The sequence below is a fragment of the Nelumbo lutea genome, chromosome 1, assembly GCF_056320005.1.
Source record: "Nelumbo lutea isolate HS-2025 chromosome 1, American lotus-T2T, whole genome shotgun sequence".
Taxonomy (NCBI): Eukaryota; Viridiplantae; Streptophyta; class Magnoliopsida; order Proteales; family Nelumbonaceae; genus Nelumbo; species Nelumbo lutea.
In genome coordinates this window covers 123481565-123501917 of record NC_142684.1, presented here as the reverse complement: position 1 = coordinate 123501917, position 20353 = coordinate 123481565, and the positions used below count along the sequence as shown (strand labels likewise).

Here is a 20353-nt window from a genome sequence, read left to right as displayed (position 1 = left end):
AAGGCATCAACATGGTCATTCAGATCGAAGGATCTGTCATACTTATCCAGGGGAGGAAGCTTAAAGTCCTTTGGCATAGGAACAACAAGAAGTTCTGGAGACAGGGGGGAGGGAACTGAAAGGAGAGGAGTTGTTTTTACTTCACCTAAGTTTACCTCCTTCTTACCCTTGAGCTAGGGTAGGACACGAGTGGCAGTTCGGCGAGCTCGTTGGTGCCTCCGCTACTACTTCGTCGGCTCGGCATTGGTGTTGCTTGCTTCAGTATTACCGAGCTTGATGGGCTCGGACTGCTTATGATAGCTATGAACCAAAGGGCCTTGCCAGTAATCTACGACTAGGACCTCAAACTGGTTTTTGGCGAACGCGAGCTCGAACTGAGAGTGCTGAGGCGATGCGGGCCCAACCGGCTGGGAGTTCCCCGACCTGCCTGCGGGCAGCGAGGCGGGGGTGACTGGTCTCTCCTTTCTGCCGTGGGATGAGGCTTGGCTCTTGGAAGGATTCCGGGTTTGAGAGGCCTCTCCCCGGCGAGGACGTTCGCTCCGACAGGAGGGCTTGGCTTCCTTCATGGCCGGATGCTGAGGGGTAAGCGACTGCTGGGCCTAAGGCAGTGAAGGGAACTTCTGTTGATACTAGTATGAGAAACTTGATGTAGCACTTGCTGCTGATAGAGTTGAAACTGCTGGAACTGCTACATTTGACCTTGCATAGCTCACATGCACTGCACCAGGTCTTCAAGATGGTTTTGGTTGATCACTGGGGGAATAGTAGAAGGTTTAGTGAAGGTTGTTCCAACCGTGGAAGGGAGTGGAGCCTTCATAGGTGCCGCTGTCTGAGGCACATTTAGGCTGGGAACTCCACCCATAGAGAGGGGGACGATGAACTGTCCAATGCAGACAGTGGGGAGTTGAGGTCGCTCCCCAGAAGCGTTATGGTCGGCACCACGTCCGGCATTGTTAGAGGAAGCCATGAATGTTGAGTGCTTAGAGAAAGTTGCAGAGATTAGAGGAAGGCCTTTTCAAGCGTTCCCACAGACGGCGCCAAATGATGCAGCGCGATCCGAGCACTAGAGGAAGCTATCAAGAATTCTGGTCCAAGCCCCGGTGCAGGTCATAGTTACACCAACTCTCAAACCCTCGAAGGCATAAAGGATTCCAGTCCAAGCGCTGGTGGAGGTCGCAGTTTCGCCAACTCTCTAACCCTTGGAGGCATCAAGGATTATGGTCCAAGCCCTGGTGCAGGTCACAGCTACACCAATTCTCAAACCCTTGGAGGCATCAAGGATACTAGTCCAAGCCCCGGTGCAGGTCACAGTTACACCAACTCTCAAACCCTTGGAAGCATCAAGGATTCCGGTCCAAGCCCTGGTGGAGGTCACAGTTTCACCAACTCTCAAACTCTTGGAGGCATCAAGGATTCTGGTCCAAGCCCTGGTGCAGGCCACAGTTACACCAACTCTCAAACCCTTGGAGGCATCAAGGATTCCGGTCCAAGCCCTGGTGCAGGCCACAGTTACACCAACTCTCAAACCCTTGGAGGCATCAAGGATTCCGGTCCAAGCCCTGGTGGAGGTCATAGTTTCACCAACTCTCAAACCCTTGGTGGCATCAAGAACTCCGGTCCAAGTCCTGGTGCAGGTCATAGTTACACCAACTCTCAAACCCTTGGAGGCATCAAGAACTCCGGTCCAAGCCCTGGCGGAGGTCATAGTTTCACCAACTCTCAAACCTTCGGTGGCATCAAAAACTCCGGTCCAAGCCCTGGCGGAGGTCATAGTTTCACCAACTCTCAAACCTTCGGTGGCATAAAAAACTCCGGTCCAAGCCCTGGGGCCGGTCACAGTTTCACCAACTATCAAACTCTAGGAGGCATCAAAAACTCTGGTCCAAGCCCTGGTGCAGATCATGATTTCAGCAATGCTTAAAAACATGAGGTATTAAGGATTCTAGTCCAAGACCTGACGGAATCGAGAAAGTAAGGACACTCGTCCCAATCCGCCAAGTGCACAAATCTTGAAGGAAGTAAGGAGTAAGGACTCTCGTCCGCCCAATCCGGCTCAACAAAATTTACGATTATTAATTTATTCATTTGAACATTGTAGGATAAAAAGACTTTTAGGTTAGTCCTTGATTTGCTATCAAGTACTATATTCATTCTTTGTAATACCGAATCCGTCCTCAACAGTATATATGTAAAATTATAGTATCAAAATTTATTATTATTTTTCTCGTAATAGTTGAATACTTCATGCCATTCTTCAAATCTACTGCTTTCCAGATTAACCCATTGTTAATTATTCTGTTGGACTCAAGCTTGTTTCATGGGGAGTTAATTATTCTGTTGGACAGAAGCTTCTTTCAGGTTAACCAATTGTTACATGAACGAAGTAACAAAAATAAATAGTTTAGACTGCGCAACTCGTCCAACTCCATCCGGTAGTAAAAAGGAAAATTATTCTGGTGCAACTGTTTTTTTTTTTTGTGAAAAATAAAATTACACATTAACCATCACTCACCGGTGAAATTGATTATTGACCTGACCTCACACCCAGTAGGGTTGTGAATGGACCACCGCGTTTGGGTTGAATGCAATTTGAATCCAATCCAATAAAGTTCGATTTCAATGTCATATAGGATTGGAAAAGTATATTAAGTTTGACATTATATTGTAGGATTTTATTGGACATTAAACATCCAGTCCCATTTCAAATGCTAACTCACACTTTAAATCAATACAATGATTTCTCCTATAGCAAGACAGGTAATAAGGCTCTCTCTCACTCTTAAGAATCTCTCTTTCCCTTTTCGTACAAAACAAGAATTTGTATTTTCTAAGTTATTTTTTATATTTTTTTCTTTTGCATTTTTTGTGGTCTTCTGTAATTCTTCAGTTCGGATGGGATAGGGGTATAATCAAGTCAACAAAGAGCTCAAAATTCACCTTGAGCTCGATAGGGTTTCAAAGTTTTTTGTTTGAACTTGATTCAAGTTGTACTCATGAGCTACTCAACCTAGCTTGATTCAATCCCTTTATAAATAAATTAGTATTAAAAGTTATAAATAAATTAATATTAAAAATATTAAAAACAAAAATATATTAAAATCTAATGATAAACTAATATTATAAATAAGTTAGTATAAAAAATTAATGTTTATTTATTTATATTATAAATACAAATATACTAAAAAATAATATTCCGCTATGAACTCAATTAGGCTTGCAAGCCACTCTGGTCGGATATTGTAAAGCTCGAAATCAGCTTGACCAACTACTCAAGTCAAACTTGACTCAAACTCGGTTACTTTGAACTAAGTTCAAGTATTTAACGAGCAGAACCTGAATAGCTTGTTTAGTTTATATTATAAATAGGATGGATCAAATCCAATAATCCAATCTGATGCAGCACGATCCGGACACTCTTATTTGGCGGACACCTGAATCCTAACTGGCGACGGACGGTACCTGAGAAGAGGAAGGTGAAGGATTCCAGGGGAGCACGCCTGGTGGAAATACTCCGATGCTTAAGTCAGAACTTTAAGAGAGTTGTAAGAAATGCAAAGAGAGCTAAGAGTGTAGGTAGCGCTAGATCAGGTCAATTTCCTTCGCCCCTTGGAAACCGAGGCCTTTAAATATAAATGGTCTTGTGAAATCGAGTGTAACCGCCACTGGCCTTCTGTCGCAGTCGTTATTTGCTAGGGCTGTGCAGGTAACTGTTGTAAAGTACTGCACGATCAAATGAGAGACACGACCCAGAAAGGACAGGCACGCCGCCACCTGTCGAGAGATGTGGGTGCAGTCCGCTGGGATGGCAGGGATTGCACCGTCAGTCAGGAGACGTGGTGCAGTCTGACGGGTACAGTCTTGTCAGATAAGCAGGGATTGCACCATCGCTCAATAGCGAGCTGCCTTGTAGCGAGCTCCTAGAGGTATTTCGAGGTGATTCTGCCTGAGGTTTCCTTTGAGGCGGTCCTCTTGCCTAAGTATTGGAGCGAGTTGATTATCCCAGCTCGCAAGCTGGGATAGACTTAACTTGGAGTGTTCCCTTTCAGCATACTGGGGTCCTTGAGCTCGCGCTGTAGCGAGCTCGTTCCGTGGCAAGCTGTAATGTAGCAAGCTGACCTGTGAGGACTTTAACGAGCTCGTTACTCTGTTGTAGCCTGGCTATCACACTGATCTGTTAGTTATGTCGAGTCATGTCCACATGCTGCCTTCTTAGGAGGTCAGGTCAAATCACCCTTCATCACAATCCATTTGCATTAAAATGTATTGGATTGGATTATTTTTCTATTGGACAAAGATTGGATTGGATCTAGATTGTCTGTAATGGATTCAAACCATGTAATTACAATATATAAATAAATATTTTCTCAAATTTAATTTGGTAATTGGATTTGGATGGACATATTTTCTCTGATCATGTCCCTCCACTCGTGTATATATATGCTCCACATGGAGACAATCATTTTAATTCAAATTAGATTTGTTAATATTTTTTATGGTGCGCAATCTGAGCACTCCTACCTGGCAAGGGGCCACACTCCAAGTTGGCGACGGACGATACTTGAGAAGAAGAAGAGGATGAAAGATTCCTGGGGAGCTCGCCCGACAGGAACACTTCGATGCTTAAGTTAGAACTCTGAGAGAGAAAATTGCAAAGAAGATGAAGAAAGCTAGAGTGCAGATAGCGTGAATGCAACCTTTGTTCTTGGGGGTCGAGGCCTTTTTATATGGATGCCTTGTCAAATTTGGCGTAATCACCTCAGATTCTCTGTTGTAGCCGTTACTGCCAAAGCTGAGCTGGTGGGCACAGGTAACTATTACAGGGTACGGCCCTGTCAGGCAAGGGACGCTTGTCAGAGCCTGGCAGGCACGATGCCGCTTGACCAGAGACGTGGGTGCAGTCTCCAGATCTGGCAGGTATGGTTGTCAGGTGATACACTGAGTTACCTAGTACCGAGCTACTGCTGACACGTCAAGGTGCTTCTACCCAAACAAGTAATTCTTTGAGGTGGCTACTTAGGTTTGGGCAGGACCCTACTAGCAAGCTTACCCAAAGTGCCTTCTGTTCGGGATGTTCCTTACCCAGGTATCTTAGATCGGGGTGCTCCCTTCTAGAGGAGGAGCTTGGGGGCTTCTTACTTGGAAGGAGCTCGGGGCTCACTTGGAGGGACCTCGGGGTGCTTCCCATTCGGGAGAGAGCTCGGGGTAACCTAAATACCACCTTATAGTGAGTTGTTTCCCATGCCGAGCTATCAGGCTAGGCTCCAGCGAGCTCATCACGCTGAGTTGCGGCTAGGTTGTTGACGTGGAGCTCATTGTGACACTAGCAAGTGCACTAGCTGCTCAAGTAATAGAGTAGTGAGTAGAGTATCATTCCCACGAGGACTTATGTAGCAACTACTAGTAATAAATTGGTTTACTGTTATCTGATCAGCCAAAATGTAAAACTAATGAAAATCTGAAATTCTAACTACAAAGTTATTTCTAACAAATTGGACCCAACACCTTGTATGTAAGTGAGGAGACATGCTAAAGATGCATAGAAAAATAAATTCAGCAACTAATTTTCTAGGCAATTCGAGTAGAATAGGATTCAGCCTTGGTTTGGTGAAATCCCAAAGCAATGAATAGCCTCTCTCGAGCGCATGTTCAATCTATGCATGAGTGATGGTCCTTATATCTCTATCAAGGATCTAATCACTATGCATGCATTCAGATCTTAGCAATTCTAGGGCTTCATTTCAGCTGGATGATCATCAACTCAGTTGAATGAACACCAACCGAATTGTGCAAGTTATCTCTAACCTTGCACTCAATTCGACTCTTGATTGGCAGATCTGAATTCTTAGTCTTTCTTAAGAACTCTAGGAATTCCAAGAAAGAGGAACAATTCGGCTAGACTGAATTAAAGCTACCTGAATTCTTTCTCAAGTAATTCAGGTATTACAAGTTCATGATCTGAAATCATAGATCTGATTTTAAAGAATAGTAGTTCGGATCTCACTATTTCATGGTCTGATTTTACAGATCTGAGATTGAAAAATAGCAATCCAGACCTTGTAGATTCATGATCTGAAATTTCATATATGAGATTTCAAACTAGCAGTTTGGCCAACAAACCACAATTAAAATTCCAAACAAGAAACTTCAAAATTGAACCTACTTTACTCGAATGAACTTAGAAAACAAATTACAGAATTGAATTTACATAAAACAAGCTTTGATTACAGAAAGAAAGGAAAATTTGATGGAGAAATTACATAAATCTTAGCTGAATTCGACTACCAAATTGTGCAGAAATCAAGTGATGATGAAACCTTGATCTCCAATTGCTTTCTTCCCCTTCGAATTCAGCTTCTTCTTCTCTTGAAGCTGCTTGTTCCTCCTCTCTTCTCCTCTCTTGCGCCTATCTCTCTCTCTTTTTCTCTCTTAGAACAAGAGCTCAAGGAGAGTTTGAAATCAGATGTTGGACCCCTTTTCCCTTGGCTCTCTTCTCCTTTTATAGTCTTCTTATCAGCCCCTTTCCTCCTCTAGAAAGTTCTCTCATCTAGAAAGTTCTCTCCTCTAGAACGTTCTCTCCTCTAGAAAATTCTCTCATCTAGAAAGTTCTATAGTGCAATTCCAGATAATTTTGGCTCGATTTTGACCCCGATTCAGTCTGTGTCTATCAAAATTCAACATAAAAGTTCTAGAACTTTTCTTTATCTTTCCAACTCATCTTGAATCATCTCAATCGGAGTCTGGATGAGAGAGTTATGCCCAAATTACTATTCAGTGCCAAAATTGTCCAGAATTATCCAATTAGCCTTGTTTTTCACGACACCTCCTTTCTCTCTTCTAGAAAGTTTCCCACCTTTAGGCTCCTTGGGCTGCACTTTGGGGTGCTCTTGAGCTGCTCTTGATCTACAAATGGGCCTCCTCATTGCTGGGCCGAATAGGCTTCATTGGAGAGCTTCAGTTGGGCTCTCTCTTTGGGCTTTCCCAAAGAGTGCAGCATGGGCTGCATGGGCCGAATGGCCTTCCTATGACCTCTCGGATGGGCCTTACTCCCAGCAAGGTTGTATCACCTTCTATTTGGCCTCTTTTAGCATGATTTTATGCTCTTTTTCCCTAGACTTGTCCCCTTTGACAATTTTCTGAAATCAAGCTAAATTGGGGTAAGAATTCATACAAATCAGCATCAAAACCATGCATAAACACTAGAATTTATATAAATTGTGCACACATCAGTTGTCATGCCGAGTTGTCACTTATGTCGAGTCATGTCCACATGTCCCCCTATTACGAGGTCGGGCCAAATCACCCTTCATAAATTGCACCCCACTCCCCATGCTAGGGGTCTTGACGCAGCGCGGGGAGTTCACGGTGTGATGGGTGGATTTGGCTCGGAGTTCAGGCATCCATCCAAACAACTCGTTGTTAGACAGTTTTGTATGCCCTTAGCTTCAATAAAAAATTGATGTACTTTATGAGTTTATTGTAAATGAATAAAAGTGCATATTTGATTCATGTTCCCTTGGTATGTTTCTATGTAATACCCTTAAACTGGACACTTATTGAGACTTGTGTTAGTTTAGAATGTTCACAGCCAGTGGGTCGGTCTGGGGAGACCTATCCTGACAAGGCTGACACTGTGGTGCCACCAAGTCGGTTTGGGTGGCTTGTCTCAGCTACCGGGGTGAGACCCTAGGCACATACAGTGTGGAATTAATTGAATCTTTGAACTGGACCAGATTTCCAGTATTGCCCTGGACCTTGGAGATTGATGGGCAAAACTGGAAAGTTACACCCGACCCCTAGACTCGATTATGATACTGCACTAGGTGTCGGATCGGGCTGTATTTGATGTACCAACCAGTGAGATCCTTAGCGGGGGTCAAAACCTGGGTATGTTGGGACAATCCGAGAATTCATCTGAGTGGGTGATCATAGTGACAGGATCAGCCCCTTTGTCGGACAAAGGTAATGACCGGGGATGCACTCTCACTGTTGGAAACCAAGACTGCCGATAGTCGATTTCAACCGTTGAGATTTGTTTTGAAAAGTATATTTTATATGAGATATAAAAGTATATATATTATGGTTTCTAAAATGTTTGCAAAAATGTTTTAAATCCCGGGATCCATATAAGTGGAGAGTGCAACACTGTTCCTTGCAGCCGAGGGAGAGGTCCTCTCTTGTCGGGCAGTGTGTGATCATTAAGGGCTGAGAGGTTAAGTGTAAGACCATTGAGGATAATACCTGATGGGCTAATCTTGCATCTGCCCACAGTCCCTCGGTGTTACAAGGTGGCTTGGCCCAGGGATCACTTAGGGTAAGTGTTGGGCCCATAGAGCCCATTTGATGGGTTTCAGGGGGTGCACTATCTTTAACAGTGTATTCGACCAGGCCTTGTAACAAAGGCTGGACCGAACCCATGTGGCTGATGTGTAGATCAATGCTTGGGTCCCACGACATACAAGGAAGCCCAACTGGGCAGCAGTTAGGAAGGTTAAGTGAGCACATAAGCTTAATGGGCCTAAAGCCCATTTCGAACTAGGCTATTTATTTAGTTAATTAAAGGGGCGAATTCTGAGATGGATTAGCAGATAGGATAGGGTCTTAATCCTATCCACTCAGAGAGTCCAGATCTGAATGTGATTCAGATCTAGAAACCTCCTAATGGGATTAGGAGAAAGCTAATCTAATCTGCAGATAAGATAAGGGTTTATCCTTATCACTAGAAGAGAAGGCTGATCCAAATATGATTTGGATAAGCAGCTCCTAATGGGATTAGGAGCTGATCTTTTAAGTTAACAAAAGGTAAGAAGGGGGCGGCAGCCTTTAGAAGAGATACATCAGATCCTCTTTAGTGCTGAAATCAAGAAGAGATACATCAGATCCTCTTTAGTGCTGAAATCAAGAAAAGAGAATTCTGCACCCTGCGAATACTCTCTTGTCGCCTCCCTGTTCTTGTCACCCTGTTTGCCAGTTCGATCTCCAGTTGTGGGAGAAGTCAAGATAGGATCTTGACACCAGTTCTTTGAGAAAGGATTGAGAAGGAAGTTGTGCTCATGTACCATTCTACTGATTCTTGCGAAGGACAGAGTTCTTGGGGAAGAACACTACTGATTCTGCTCCATCATGCACTGCGCCATCTTCAGTGGGAGCAGTCTTTGGATCCTTCCTTGGGCGTGAACACCTTCGTTGGGAGATATTACTTCTCTGTATCAGGTATAATTCTCTCCTATTCCTTTTGGTTCAAATCTGGTTCAGTTTAAGGTTCAAGAATGATCCTTGAAAATAAGATTTTCTAAATAGGGAATGTGATTCCCAGTTGAAGGGAGAGAAAAATTTTTGAAATTCGCCCCTTATTCCGCAATCTTTGGGCGTCCATGGGATGGATCTCTCATCCCTTCACTCGTCAGTCGGACCAGTTCGCTGCTCAGCTCAATCAAGGGTGACCCGGGTTGCATACAGTTCACGCACTGACGTCACGCGATTTATAGACTCTGTGGACGTCAAAAAATGTGCTAAACCGATTTCACCTTGGGGGTTGCATAGCCGGTTTTCTTGAGAGCTGTCAGATCATCTTGATCTTGATTGTTGATGCCCGAGCATAGCGGCTATAAATAGTGGGGGCCCTTTGTCATTTTTCCCTACCATAAGTTCTTAGCACTCGCCTTGAGATCACGCAGAAAGTCCCCAGCTCGAGTTCTTCAACTCGTCCAACTTTCCCAGTCCGGTTGCGTTTCCTTAGGTGAGTCTCCCTAGCTCCTTCTTTTAGTTCGTTTCCAATTTTTCAATTTTGTAGTAAGCTTCCTTTAGCCCATTTCTCAGTCCGTAGCTATGTCAGACCATAGCTTTGATAGTCTCTTAGACGATCTTGAGGTGGGTTCCCCGGCTCCAGCAGATAGTCTCTTGGATGAGCCTGAGGTGGATACCTCGGGTCAAGTAGGTGCCTTCGAGGCACATTCCACTTACGAGGTGCGGAGGACCTCGGGTAACTCGGCATCCACCTCTAATCGAGGTCAGGTACCGGACAAGTTCAGTCGTTCTACCATGACGGTAGGCAGGCTTAGGGGCCTGATAGCTTGATACAACCTTCCTAGGGAGTACACCTACCTCCTTCTTGTGGGCGACTTCCCTTGGGAACACGGTCGTGAGGAGATTGTAATTTTTGGGGAACAACTCGTGGCCAGACTCCGCCTCCCACTACACCCCCTCATTGTTGAAGTGTTGAATCACTTCAATGTAACCATAAATCAGCTTCACCCAAACTCTGTCCAAAACATAGTCGGTACAATTTCCCTCTGCTTCGACTATGCCCTTCCTCTTGACCTTGAAATTTTTTCTTCCATCTTGTCAATAAAGAAGAATGCGTCTAGTGTTCTCCCTGAGCACAGGTAGACCTACTACCTATCCCCCCGCCCGGGCTTCAAGTTGTTACATAAGCTTTCCAGTAAAGTCCCGGCCTAGAAACCGAGCTACTTTGTAGTTCGTAACACTGCGGGGTGGCCCTTCCCCACTCACTGGAGGGTGGCCATTCAAGACTCTGGCATTAAGCTGGACAAGGATACAAGTGAGGTACCACAATCTTGGGCGGAGCTCGTCTTCGACTACAAGGACTACCTTGCCGAGAACAAGCTTATTGAGGTCTGTCTGAGTCCCGGTAGGTCGCCTTGTCAAGAGTTAGTATTTTTTCCTTTGGTAGCTAGTTTCTACTTCTTGGTAGCATTACTAACGTCGAACTCTGTTGCAGGTCGCATGGAGCGATTTAGTGTGGAAAAACTCTTTGAAAAGATGAAGGGGAGAAAGAAGCGAGCTGCAAAGAGAGCTCATATTGAATCCCCACGGGCTTCTCCCAAGCCCAAGCTACCTACTGAGTGACCTGCTGATCGGCCTGCTAATGCTCCTCTGGTGATTAACTTGGAGGAGTCAGAGAGCTTTCCACCTCGGGGGCCTGAGACAATTTCGGAGCCCGTCCCTGATACTTCAGAGTCCGCTCCTGAGGCCACTATCGAGCCCGCTCCCGAGACCACTGCCACTACTTCGAGAAGTGGGGAATCAGCCCGAGGATCAACCTAGAGTATTCTGAACCCGTAGTACAGCCTCTGGAAGAGCAAAGGGGTTGCATGTGCTGAGGAGGTCCCTAGCTGGGCCAAGCTATCGCCTGCTCAACTCGGAGCTCAAGCAGCTACCCATTGCATGGTGGTAAGTCTCGTTGCATTTTGATTCAATTTCTACAATTCTTGGTTTAGTGACGCTCACTGACATTCTTTTGGCAGGTGAACAATGCCATGCACGCCCTAACCTACCAGTCTGAGCAACACTTAAGCGAGCTCTGGTTGCGGAAGACTCAGTCCGCACAGCCCACTTCGATCTGAAACTAGCTCGCGGCCAAATCCACCAGCTGAAGGGCGATGTGCTGGCTCAGAAAGAGCTAGTTACGTCAGTGATGTCAGAGAAGGAGGAGTTGATATGCAAGGTGGAGGGCCTTAAGGCAGATAAGGGAGTTCTGAGGCGCCAAGTAGAGGACCTCGAAGCAGATGTCAAGGAGCGAACTGACATCCTTCTTGGCACTATGGAGGAGGCCAAGGCCAAGGCCGTCCAAGACTATGTGATGTCGGAGGAGTTCGACGGGGTGATGGTGGATGCCTACCACAAAGGCTTCAAGCTCAGCCGGTGGTTAATAAAGCGCGAGTTTCCCCAGCTCGATGTGAGCACCATCACCACCTTGCGAATCACGGGAGAGGTAGCCCACCAAGCTGCCGAAGACCCAGACTCTGAAGAGGAGGGCGACAAAAACATCGGGGAGGCTGGCGCTACTGACCAGGCTGCCGACCAGGCTAGCACTTCTATAGAGTTCCAATGCGGGAAGTCCCCCAAGTAATTCGAATGGTCCTTGTACTTTGAGCCTGGGAGCTCAGTTTTTCTTTTCTTCCCTCTTGTAAAACTTTTTGTAATGGAATATATTTTTAATGGAAATACACTTTTTGCAAAGTGTTGTGCAATTTACTGTTTGCCGAAGTAATTATTTTACCCCAAACTGTTGTTCTATCGAGTTAAGTACCCGAAGTGGAGGTTTCTCTACTGTTGTTACCCCGAACTGCCTTCCAGTACTTAGTAGGGGTAACTTTACGATGTACACCGAGGCGAGTAACATAGTAGGGTGTATGCTCTAACTGTCTGCACTCGGGCTACTTAAATTAACACCGATTGTCCCTAATGGGTTCAACCTACTGTATGCTGGGGTGAGCTATGCATCATAGGGTTCACACCCAGCTGCCTATGCCTTTGGCATTAAAAATACTTAGTCCATGCCACCGAGGCGATTAGGTCTTATGTGGTGCCGAGGTCTTTTGTTAGCTCCGCGCTTTAGCCCTTATGCTGGGGGAGCGACTTATAGTCTGCTCTCCAAGAGTTCGCCCATGTCGAAGAGGCAACTGGGTGCTAAGGTCCTTAGCTTGGTGTTTTAGCCCTTAGGCTGGGGGAGCGGCTTATAGTCCACTCTTCTGGAGTCCGCCCATGCCGAAGAGGCGACTGGGCACCGAGGTCCTCAGCTCGGCGTTTTAGCCCTTAGGCTGGGGGAGCGACTTATGGTCCACTCAGCTCAGAAATTATAGGTAATATTGTCTTAAGTTGACAATATTCCATGCCCAATGTACTTGTTTCCCTTCTAGGGTTTCAAGCTCATACGTTCCTTCCCCAAGCACCCACTTTACTCGATAGGGTCCTTCCCAATTTGGCTTCAGCTTACCAACACCGGGCTCAGGTAACATGACTTTATGAAGAACCAAGTCTCCAACGCGGAGGTTCTGCTTCTTGACTCTAGCGTTATAGTACTGAGCTACTATCTGCTGGTAGGTCGTAGTCCTAATGTATGCGAGGTCCCGTACCTCATCAAGTAGGTCGAGGTTGGTGCGTAGCTCATCTTCATTTGCTTTGTCATTGTACACTTCTAAACGTAGCGTGGGAACCTTGATCTCAGTCGGGATGACTGCCTCGGTGCCATAAGTGAGGTTGAAGGGGGTCTCGCCTGTTGTGGTCTTCACCATGGTCCGATAAGCCCATAATACACTGGGTAGCTCGTCTACCCAGAGTCCCTTAGCTCGATCGAGGCATGCCTTCAATCTGTAGAGAATGACTCTGTTCGTGACCTCCGCTTGGCCGTTTGCTTTAGGGCATGCCACTGAGGTGAAGTTCCATTGTATTCTCATGTCTTTGCACCAGTTCTAGAATTTAATGTCCTCGAACTGCTTACCGTTGTCAGAAATGAGTACTCGAGGTAGACCAAAATGGCAAACTATATTCTTCCAGAAGAAATTCTGCATATTCCTTGTTGTGATCGTTGCGAGAGGTTCGGCCTCCACCCACTTAGTGAAATAATCAACTGCTACGACTAGGAACCTCCTCTGTCCTGTCGTTGGTGGAAATGGTCCAAGTATATCAATCCCCCATTGTGCGAAAGGCCATGGGCTAGTGAGGTATTTTAGGTCGGCAGCGGGTTGGTGGTAGATGTTGGCGTGCTTCTGACATTTATCGTGCTTACAATATATAAATAAATATTTTCTCAAATTTAATTTGGTAATTGGATTTGGATGGACATATTTTCTCTGATCATGTCCCTCCACTCGTGTATATATATGCTCCACATGGAGACAATCATTTTAATTCAAATTAGATTTGTTAATATTTTTGATGGTGCGCAATCTGAGCACTCCTAGCTGGCAAGGGGCCACACTCCAAGTTGGCGATGGACGGTACCTGAGAAGGAGAAGAGGATGAAGGATTCCCAGGGAGCTTGCCCGGTGGGAACACTCTGATGCTTAAGTCAGAACTCTGAGAGAGAAAATTGCAGATAAGATGAAGAAAGCTAGAGTGCAGATAGCGCGAATGCAATTACCTTTGTTCCTTGGGGGTTGGGGCCTTTTTATACTAATGCTCTGTCAAATCTAGCATAACCGCCTCTGATTCTCTACTGCAGCCGTTACTGCCAGAGTTGAGTTGGTGGGCATAGGTAATCGTTACAGGGTACGGCCCTGTCAGGCAGGGGACGCTTGTCAAAGCCTGGCAGGCACAACGTCGCTTGGCTAGAGATGTGGGTGCAGTCTTCAGATCTGGCAGGTACGGTTGTTAGGTGATACATTGAGTTACCTGGTACCGAGCTACTACTGACACATCGAGGTGCTTCTACCTGAACAAGTAATTCTTTGAGGTGGCTACTTAGGTTTGGGCAGGAGCCTACTGGCGAGCTTACCCGAAGTGCCTTCAGTTTGGGATGTTCCTTACCCAGGGATCTTAGATCGGGGTTCTCCCTTCTTGAGGAAGAGCTCGGGGGCTCCTTACTTGGGAGGAGCTCGGGGCTCACTTGGAGGAACCTCGGGGCGCTGTTACACAATTTTTGTATGCCCTTAGCTTCAATCAGAATGATGTACATTATGAGTTTATTGTAAATGAATAAAGTACATATTTGATTCATGTTCCTGTGGTGTGTTTCTGTGTAATACCCTTAAACTGGACACTTATTGAGACTCGTGTTAGTTTAGAATGTTCACAGCCAGTGGGTCGGTCTGGGGAGACCTATCCTAATAAGGCTAACACTAATGTGCCACTAAGTCGGTTGGGGTGGCTTGTCTCAACCGCCAAGGTGAGACCCTAGGCACATGCAGTGTAGGATTAATTGCATCTTTGAACCGGACCAGATTTCCAGTATTGCCCTGGACCTTGGAGATTAATGGGCAAAACTGGAAAGTTACACCCGACCCCTAGACTCGATTATGATACTGCACTAGGTGTCCGATTGGGCTGTCTTTGATGTACCAATCAATGAGATCCTTAGCGAGGGTCAAAACATAGGTATGTTGGAACAGTCTGTGAATTCATCTGAGTGGGCGATCATAGTGATAGGACCAGCCCCTTTGTCGGACAAAGGTAATGATCGGGGATGCACTCTCATTGATGGAAACCAAGACTTCTGACAGCCGATTTCAATCATTGAGATTTGTTTTGTAAAATATATTTTATATGAGATATATAAGTATATATTACGGTTTCCAAAATGTTTGCAAAAGGTTTTAATTCCCGGGATTCATATAAGCAGAGAGTGCAACACTATTCCTTGCAGCCGAGGGAGAGGTCCTCTCTTGTCGGGTAGTGTTTGATCATTATGGGCTGAGAGGTTAAGTGTAAGACCATTGAGAGTAATACCTGATGGGCTAATCTTGCATCTGCCCACAGTCCTTGGGTGTTACAAGGTGGATTGGCCCAGGGACCACTTAGGGTAAGTGTTGGGCCCATAGAGCCCATATGATGGGTTTCAGGGGGTGCACTGCCCATAACAATGTATTTGGCCAGGCCTTGTAACAAAGGCTGGGCTGAACCTATGTGGCTGATGTGTAGATCAATGTTTGGGTTCCACGCCATACAAGGAAGCCCAACTAGGCAGCAGTTAGGAAGGCTAAGTGAGCACATAACTTAATGAGCCTAAAACCCATTTCGAGTAGGGCTAATTTAAGCAATTAAATAAGGGGCCAATTCTGAGATGGATTAGCAGATAGGATTGGGACTTAACCCTATCCACTCAGAGAGTCTAGATCTGAATGTGATTCAGATTTGGAAACCTCTGAATGAGATTAGGAGAAGACTGATCCAATCTGTAGATGAGATAAGTGTTTACCCTTATCACTTTAAGGGAAGTCTGATCCTAATATGATTTGGATCAGCAACTCCTAATGGGATTAGGAGCTGATCCCTTTAAAGTTATAAAAGGAGGAGGGGGAGGCAACCTTTAGAAGATATACTTTCACATCCTCTTCAGAGCTGAAATCACAGAAGGAAGAATTCAGCAATCCTATGAAATTCTTTCTTTCTGCCTCCTTCCTATCGCCGCCTCACCTGCCAATTCGACCTCTAGTTCAGTGGGAGAAATCAAGATTTGATCTTGACATCAGTTTCTTGTGAAGGGACTGATAGGATGCTGAGCTCACGTGCCATCCTACTATTTCTTGCGAAGGATTAGGTTCTTGGAGAGAACACTGCTGATTTTGCTCCATCCTACACAACACCATCTTCAGTTGGAGCAGTCTTTGGATCCTTCCTTGGGCGTGAACACCTTCGCTGGGAGATATTATTTCTCCTTATCAGGTATAATCCTCTCCTACTGCTTTTGTTTAGATTTGGTTTAGTTTCTCGTTCAAGATTGATCATTGAAAATATGATTTTCTAAAATAGGGAATGTGATTCCCAGTTGTAGGGAGAGAAATTCTTTTTGAAATTCGCCCAACTTATTCCACAAGTTTTGGGCGTCCATACGATGGATCTCTCATCCCTTCAGGCACTCCCCCTTTGAGAGAGAGCTCGGGGTAACCTAAATACCACCTTGTAGCGAGCTGCTGCCCATGCCGAGCTGTCAGGCTAGGCTCCAGCGAGCTCATCACACCAAATTGCTGCCAGACTATCATGCCGAGTTGTCACTTATGTCGAGTCATGTCCACGTGTCCCTTTATTACGAGGTCGGGCCAAATCACCCTTCATCAATTTTCTTATTTGGGATTTGAATCAAATATTTTCCGTTCAATTCAGATTAGATTTAGATGGAGCTCAGATAATAAATACCCCGCGTTAATAAATTGAACTGGATAAGGTAAAATTTATTTCTTAAGAGGGAACTCAATCTGGCTTCCATCATCCCATGAGGCTTCAAAGTTCAAAATGAAGAACTTACTTGGGTTTCGGCCACTGGCACGGCATTCAACACCAGTTTCTAATGTGCTTAAAATGAAAATAGGAGTTAGGGTTCTTGCCTAGCTTGTGGAGAGAGAGAGAGAGGAAAATGATATTAACAAATGTCTGAGTCGGAATTAATCATGGAGTATTGGAGCCCGATGCATGTTGCTCACGACTTTTTTTCCTCAATTTCGTCTTCATTCTTCGATGTTACATGGCAATAGCGGGTTCAATGATGAGAAATTACGGAGGAGATGGGAATTCAATGTGAGATGAGATGAAATGTATAAGATCAAATTAAAAGAAGACAAGTAGATTGGAGTGAGGGTTTTAGGTTTTGGGTTTTGGGTCATTGAGATGAGAATAGATAATTAGGGGTGAGAAAAAAACTGAAAAATCGAATGGATCAAAAAAACCAATCGAAACCTAACAAAAAATTCCGTTAAACAAATCGGTCGGTTCAGTATTTTAAAAAACCTAAGGCATCAATTTGGTTTTGGTTAACCAAAATAAAAAATAGCAGTTACCCAAATCGGCCGGTATATATATATTTATATATATTTTATGTATACATATATTATATTTTTTATACATTATAAATTAATAAATATGTATTATATATATAAATATATATATTTACAATATATAATATATTATTTATTATTTAAAATATAATATTATATATATGTCTAGTATTTCATTATATATTTATATATTTTTCTATAATAAATATTGTAAATAATAAAAAACCGATGATTAACCGAACCGATCAACTGATTAATCGATCGACTTTGGTTCGGTTTCGATTATCAATTTTCCAAAAACCGATAACCGCAGTTCAGTTTTAAAAATTAGCCCATGGTTCAATTAACAAAACTGTGAACACCCCTATAGATGATATCGAAAGAAGAGTCTAGACTGAGTGAATTGAAATGGGGAAGAAGAGTTTTTTTTACCTTGTGAGATGAATTTACTAATATAGACGAATAATATATATATATATAATAAATATTAAATATTATACACATTAGATCGGATTGGATCTTATTGGATTGAATTAGGGGTATATCTGTTAACCAAATGGATCAGATATCCCGATTCAATACAATTTGTTTAAATCAAAGGGATCATAATCTGGCTCTTACAGGATCAATTTTAATTCAAATCTAACCAAATCCAACTCACTTTCAGCCTCGATTATCTCAATTAATTGGTTCAGTTTAATTTGGACCTATTTATAGAATCAGCTAATAACCAGTTTGGGAATGGTTCACACTATCCTGATCCTGACCCAACTAAGGTCAAAGTATCCATACAATTATCCCGTTTTGAGTGTATCATATCCTATCTTTATACTTTATAGGTCATTTTAGAAATCCAATTTTTTTAATAAATAATACATATAAAAATATACATAAATCTGAAATTTAGAAAAAAACATAAAATAAAGGGAAAATCTGTGATTCAGAAAAGATATGATATAAGAAGAGTTTTGACTAATCAAAACTCATTCATGAATTTTAATAAATAACACCTTATTTACTACCAGTTTGTGATTTCAGTTTATTGGTCAGGTGTTTTTTCCATATCATATCTTTTCCATATCATAGTCGAAGCGATTCTCATTCAATTTTGTCTTGTCTTGCTTCAGAATCCAGAATACAATACCGACAACTAAAACCATAAAACCCTGACCGCAACTTACAGAAACAACAAATGGGCTGACAAGGAATCTGCGGGCAAACTAATCTGTGTCTTGTTCAGTTTGATTATAGACTAATTTTTTGTAAAATTCCCTACTCTTTTAAAACTACCATCATCACAACGTTGAATTATGAAATTAATGAAGAATATAAAACCAGTCAAAAGAGAAAAAAGGGTTTGCATGGTCTTTGCTTCCGGTTCAGTAGTCCTCCCATATATAAGAAGTTCTTTGTTCGGATTTCACAGGCGGTCGTGCTCGTGCATGGTGACTCAAAAATCAATGTTTAGCCATTTACTTGATTACTTCACTTCTTTCTCTCAAGGCAACTTTCATCTTCTCCATTTATCTGCCCAAAAAAAAAAAAAAAAAAAAAAGACTTCCAAAGTTGGACTTTCGTATGCAAATATGAAGCTCCCTCGATGGTTCCCCGCATGAATCAGAGATGACGATAAACCTACTTGGCCATTAACACACAATTCCCACATGTCTTTGAATGGCGACTTCCTTTTAAGTCCGTAGTCAAAATAAAATCATATTTATGGACTATAAATAGAAAACACTAAAACCCACTTCGGATATCATACAATACAAGTTAGATTGCTAGCAACGGCAACATATATACATTTCAAGCCTACACACGTTAAAGAGAACCCTTTACTAATTACTATACAGCATGGCTTGTTTGCTTTTGTTCACATTCCTCCAATTATGTCATCTTTTTATGTTCATGAGCTCTACATTCTTCTTTGCAACAGACGCTCGGCCATTCAACATTCTGAAGTTGGGTAGCTTTGCCAGTCCATCCTGTGAGGGCTTCACAGATGGACTATTTCCGGTTGGAGCCATCAAGAGTTCAGGCCCTAGCCCTGGTGAAGGCAACAAATTTGAAAATGGTCACGCTCTTGGAGGGATTAAGAACTCCGGTCCTAGTCCTGGAGGTGGCCACAAGTTCGCCAACCCTCATACTCTTGGTCTTGGCAGCATTAAGAACTCAGGTCCCAGCCCTGGCATTGGTCACGAGTTCATCCTTGGAAATATCAAGGACTCCGGCCCAAGCCCTGGTGAAGGTCACAGCTTCACCAATGCACAAACACTAGGAACAATTAAGGTATCTGGTCCTAGCCCTGGCGTAGGTCACAGTTTCACCAACTCTCAAACCCTTGGAAGCATCAAGGACTCCGGTCCAAGTCCTGGTGCAGGTCACAGCTTCACCAATGCTCAAATTCTTGGAGGAATTAAAGATTCTGGTCCAAGCCCTGGTGCAGGTCACAGTGTCAGCGATGCTCAAACTCTTGGAGGAATTAAGGATTCTGGCCCAAGCCCTGGTGCAGGTCACAGCTTCAGCGATGCTCAAACTCTTGGAGGAGTTAAGGATTCTGGTCCAAGCCCTGGTATTGGACATTAGCGGTGCAAATTCGTAGAATCTTGAAGGAATTAATTAGGACTCTCGTCCCAATCCTGTTTCACAAAATTTGTGATTATTCATTCATTATTTGTTGTTATTTTTAGTGGAAAGCTTCAGTACTATAATCCTCTTCGGTTTGAATCTTGTAATGATGTAGCATCAAGTTTATTAGTTTTAAGTTTCACAGCTGTTCAATACTTAGTGCTTTATTTTTCTTCTTTGTAATTACTAGAGAGATCGAAAATGGTGATGGGGCGTGCTTATTCTGTCTAACTGAAGATCGATTCAGGTTAATTACTCGATCTTAGTTTTCGTTATCGTTCATGAAACATAGAATATTTTTCTTTAACGTCCAAATGCATGAATCAAATTTGATGTTACTGCCTTTTTGGGCTGCGATGGACCCTTTCAAACTTCAAAGTGATGCCATGTTGTCATGTGCGTTTGGAGACTAAACAATAACATGCAAGGGCTGCTATTTCTAAGGGTTTGGTGAGTTCCTCTCTGATACTCTATTTTCTTTTTCAAGAGGTCAAACT

At 43.6% G+C, this 20353-nt stretch overlaps 1 protein-coding gene across 1 annotated transcript; it reads left to right on the top strand.

Annotated features, from left to right (window-relative positions):
- Window positions 1–475: 475 nt before the first annotated feature.
- Window positions 476–19814, top strand: LOC148877289 (uncharacterized). Its single transcript, XM_088969374.1, has 4 exons — window positions 476–582; window positions 1051–1892; window positions 18655–18660; window positions 19543–19814. Exons 1-4 carry the CDS (start codon window positions 476–478, stop codon window positions 19812–19814), a joined length of 1227 nt encoding a protein of 408 aa, XP_088825500.1.
- Window positions 19815–20353: the final 539 nt, after the last annotated feature.